The sequence below is a fragment of the Agelaius phoeniceus genome, chromosome W (assembly GCF_051311805.1).
Source record: "Agelaius phoeniceus isolate bAgePho1 chromosome W, bAgePho1.hap1, whole genome shotgun sequence".
In the NCBI taxonomy this organism is placed as follows: Eukaryota; Metazoa; Chordata; class Aves; order Passeriformes; family Icteridae; genus Agelaius; species Agelaius phoeniceus.
The window spans coordinates 12,165,406-12,170,454 of record NC_135301.1 but is presented as its reverse complement, the minus strand read 5'-3'; the positions used below and the strand labels follow the sequence as shown (position 1 = coordinate 12,170,454).

Sequence of the window (5,049 nt, the reverse complement as noted above, 5' to 3'; positions counted from 1 at the left end):
ATAAACTTGGCAAACAATGGAGAATTCATAAGTTCTTATACATGCCCAATGCTCCATCAGCACTTTTGGGTAGAGATTTATTGGAACAATTAGAAGCAAAAATAATATTAAAAAATGGAGAGATGACTTTGGAGGTTAAACACCAGTAATATGTGGAATTGTTAAAGCCTGATGTTAATAACCAATGAGGCTAAAGTTGAAAGTGAATATGAGATTCACAGGAAAATACTGGATCAGGTATTTCCTGGGCTGTGGGCTTCTAACATACCAGGGAGAGCGAAGAATGCACCCCCAGTGCAAATTAGGCTTAAAGAAGGAAAACAACCAGTTAGGGTCAAGCAGTACCCTTTGAGAAAGGAAGACAGAAGGGATTAGTTACAGATAGGGCTATTAAAAGAGTCAGTCTGAGTTCAATACTCCTATTTTACCTGTTAAAAACCCTGATGGATTCTACTGAATAGTACAAGATTTAAGAGCTGTTAATAAGATAACTGAGGATTTATACCCAGTGGTTTCCAACCCCTACACTCTGTTAACTCGTTTAACATCTGAACTAACATGGTTTACTGTTTTAGATTTGAAGGATGCTTTCTTATGCCTTCCTCTCCATGAGACCAGCCAGAAATTTTTTGCATTTGAGTGGTGTCCTAGAGTGACGTTATGATGCTTGTATCCCCATTCATGTGTTCTGTTAAGGTTGGATATTATGTTCTGTACCTTTAAGACCGGCTCTGAAGCGGGAAAGTTTTGTTTTGGTTTTCTTATCAGCCTGGCGGGACACGGAGACTGCAGCTTTGGCTTTTGCTGCTTTTGCTTTTTGCTTTTGCTCTCTCGCTCTTGCTCGCTTTGCTTCTGCTTGCTTTTGCTCTTTAGCTAATTCAGCTAAACTGTCCAATTTCTTCCTGGACGGTTTCTCCTTTCCTTTTTCTGATCACTTCGAACCTGCTCCGGACTGGGACCTGAGAAACACCAAGATCCTGCACCTTCTGGCCTGCAGCAGCAGCCCCAGCGCCGGAGGGACTGAGACCAGAGTGACCACCCCCAGAGAGAGACTTTCTGAATTTGTCATCTTGTTTCAGAGTGGTGTCATCCGGTATTGTTCATTTTGTGTGCTGGGGGTGCTGTGCTTGTTAAATAAACAGGTTCTTTCCACTCCTCTCCGAGAAATCCTTCCCGAACCGGCTGGGGGGAGGGGCTGTGTGGGTTTGCTAACTGGAGGAGCCCTAATTTGGAAATTCTCCTCCAAATTTGCCCTAAACCTCGACAAAATCTTGGCGCCCAACGTGGGGCTCGAGAGAGTGAGTGGAAAAACCCTGTTTTGTGGGTATTTTGGTTGCCATTACTCTCTGTTTGAAGCAGTTAATAGCCATGCTTTTTGAATTGATGATGAGTGTTGGGGTGAAGGCTTGCATGTGCTTCTGGTCCCTAGGGTTTTTCGAGATTTTAATACCTCTGTGGTCCCTAGGTTTATTTTCCTATCCTGAAATAGTTCTAGTATTGTCCCTCATACGTAGTTTTTACAGCAGAGGGGCAGTGACCAGAATAGCTATCCTGCTGGGCTTGATGGCAATGATGTGCAAGAAGTTTATAAACATGTTGGGGTCTGCTCCAGGTATGAATGGTTCTTGGCTATGGTTATTCGTCCAGTTTGTTAGAGGAGGAGCAGCAGGGAATGAGGCTTTTCAGCCTTTGCTTTCCTTCTTCTCCTATGAATCGGTTGCATCAGTAGTAAAGGATGTTCAGTTTCCCCTGAATGTTAGAGAAACCATCTTTCTTGTATTCAATCTGGTAACCTTCCTCTATACAGTCTGCTGTCTCTCCAGAATGAGGGCTGAGATTTCTAGACGGGCTGATGAGACCCCTGACTTAGGAGTAGACCCAGGGGTGAAACATCCTGAGTGGTGTGGGAAATGGGAGGAAATGGGCCACATCCTGAAGGAATTCTCCGACCCTATAGTCTGGGATTTTCCCCATAAACAAATTCAGAACCCAGCTGAGGTGGGGAAATATCTGAAAGAGAAATACCAGGATGAGCCTAAGGAGAGAAAGGTCATTGCAGTGAGCTGGGCCCTGGCATATGCTTATCGCACTCTGTTGGAGACTGTAGGACAGCAGACGGAGGCAGGGGGGCAGGGAGATAAATCAGCTATCCCAGTCACTCAGGCTGCCGCCAACACCACAGGCTCGAAGCCAGCAGCCAAACCAGATAGTGAGCCTAAGCCAGCAGCTAAACCAATGGCTGTTGCTACCAGTACCAGAAGTGGGAAATGCACAGACAAGACCAATCGACCAGTGGATGATGATGATGATGAGGATGCAGCAGAAGGAACCTCAATGCCTCCTGACATAAAATCAGGAGTCAAAGCAGCAGGTGCAAGACCAGATGCAAATATTGAGTCCTTTTCCCTGAAGGACCTTCGTGGCTTACGGAAGGATTACACCCGACGACCTGATGAATCCATAATTAGTTGGTTAGTCCGTCTCTGGGATGCTGCAGGCGAGGCTACAATTCTGGATGGCACAGAAGCGAGGCATTTGGGATCCCTGTCACATGACCCTGTCATTGACCAAGGAATGATGAGGGGGGCAAACCCTCAGAGCCTCTGGGCACGGGTCTTGGAAAGTGTTGCACAAAGATACCTGTGTGCAGATGATCTTTATATGCAACAGACACAGTGGAAGACCATAGAGCAAGGGATCCAACGCCTGAGAGAGATGGCAGTGGCAGAGATTATCTTCTCAGATGATGTGACAACTAGGAACCCAGACTTGGTGCCATGCACGTCTGTGATGTGGCGGAAACTTGTGCGACTTGGGCCACACGAATATGCTTCTGCCCTAGCCATAATGAAGCGGGATGAGAGGGACGAGACTGTGCTGGATATGGCAAGGAAGCTCCGAGCATATGCAGATGCTGTGCATGGCCCAACACATGCCAGAATTGCAGCGGTAGAAACACGTCTGCAGAACTTAGAGGATAAGATAGAGGAGAATCATAAGAAGCTCAGAGAGGAGATTAAAGAAGACCTTCTCCAAATCTCAGCAGTACAGATCAGAGGTTCTGGTATCCAAGGCAGACGTTCCCCAGATGGCCAGAGAAGGTACACCCCACGAACAGAGCTGTGGTTCTACCTGCGTGACTGTGGAGAAAATATGAGGAGGTGGGATGGAAAACCTACTGCTGTTCTGGCACGACGGGTGCGTGAATTGAAGGAAGCCACCAGGAAGAAAGCAGCTCCAGTTGCCCGTAGCCGAACCGCCAGGTATGATGCTGATGATGCCACGTCTGATCCCCTTGAAGGAACATCTAAGACATATGCCCAGGGAAAGAAGGATAACCAGGCTTAGAGGGGCCCTGCCTCTAGCCAGGTAGAGGCCAGGGAAAATCGTGTTTTCTGGTCTGTGTGGATTCGTTGGCCTGGCACATCGGAACCACAAGAGTATAAAGCTTTGGTTGATACTGGCGCACAATGTACATTAATTCCATCGAGACATGTGGGGACAGAGTCTGTTTCTATTGCTGGTGTGACAGGGGGATCCCAGGATTTCACTTTGGTGGAAGCTGATGTGAGCCTCACTGGGAATGAGTGGAAGAAACATCCTATTGTGACTGGCCCAGAGGCCCCATGTATTTTGGGCATAGACTACCTTCGAAGTGGGTATTTCAAAGACCCAAAAGGACTCAAGTGGGCATTTGGGATAGCTGCTGTAGAGACAGAGGGCATCCAGCAATTGAACACCTTGCCTGGGCTGTCTGAGAATCCATCTGCAGTAGGATGTCTGATGGGAGAAGATCAACGAGTGCCAATTGCCACCTCCATAGTGCATCGACGACAGTATAGAACTACTCGAGATGCTGTGATCCCCATCCATAAGATGATCCGAGAGCTGGAGAGCCAAGGGGTGGTCAGCAAGACCCACTCACCCTTCAACAGCCCCATTTGGCCTGTGCGAAAATCTGAAGGAGAATGGAGATTGACTGTGGACTACCGTGCATTGAATGAGGTGACTCCACCACTGAGTGCTGCTGTGCCAGACATATTAGAGCTCCAGTACGAGCTTGAGTCCAAGGCAGCGAGGTGGTACGCCACTATAGACATTGCCAATGCATTTTTCTCCATTCCTCTGGCAGCAGAATGCAGGCCTCAGTTTGCTTTCACGTGGAGGGGAGTGCAGTATACCTGGAACCGACTGCCCCAGGGGTGGAAGCACAGTCCTACCATCTGCCATGGACTGATCCAGACTGCACTAGAAAGGGGTGAGGCTCCAGAACATCTGCAATATATTGATGACATCATTGTGTGGGGGAACACAGCTGCGGAAGTGTTTGAGAAAGGAAAGAAAATCATCCAAATCCTCCTGGGAGCTGGTTTCGCCATTAAAAAGAGCAAAGTAAAGGGACCAGCTCGTGAGATTCAGTTCCTGGGAGTGAAGTGGCAAGATGGACGGCGTCAGATTCCTACAGACGTCATCAACAAGATCACAGCAATGTCTCCACCCACCAATAAGAAAGAGACACAGGCTTTCCTAGGTGCCATAGGCTTTTGGAGGATGCACATTCCTGAGTATAGTCAGATCGTGAGCCCTCTTTACCTGGTCACCCGCAAGAAGAACACTTTCCACTGGGGCCCTGAGCAGCAACAGGCCTTTGTCCAGATCAAGCAGGAGATAGCTCATGCAGTAGCTCTTGGCCCAGTTTCCACTCCTCTCCGAGAAATCCTTCCCGAACCGGCTGGGGGGAGGGGCTGTGTGGGTTTGCTAACTGGAGGAGCCCTAATTTGGAAATTCTCCTCCAAATTTGCCCTAAACCTCGACAAGTGGGAAAACCCCAAAACTGGCTGCAAAACCCATCTCACATGGTCAGTTCTGCCTCAAAGGTTCAAGAACTCCCCTACAATATTTGGAGAACAACTAGTAAAAGATCTGGAATCCTGGGAAGCTCCATCAGAAGAAGGACAGCTGTTACAGTATGTGGACAACCTCCTGGTAGGTACCAAAACTCAAGAGACATGTGTGGAGTGGACAGTAAGCCTCTTAAACTTTTTGGGC

General features: G+C 48.0%; 1 protein-coding gene across 1 annotated transcript; it reads left to right on the top strand.

Annotated features, from left to right (window-relative positions):
• Positions 1–738: 738 nt before the first annotated feature.
• Positions 739–4,690, top strand: LOC143696613 (uncharacterized). Its single transcript, XM_077193193.1, has 2 exons — positions 739–1,093; positions 1,524–4,690. The coding sequence occupies exon 2, from the start codon at positions 1,564–1,566 to the stop codon at positions 3,346–3,348; it is 1,785 nt and encodes a 594-aa protein (XP_077049308.1). The 5' UTR covers positions 739–1,093; positions 1,524–1,563; the 3' UTR covers positions 3,349–4,690.
• Positions 4,691–5,049: the final 359 nt, after the last annotated feature.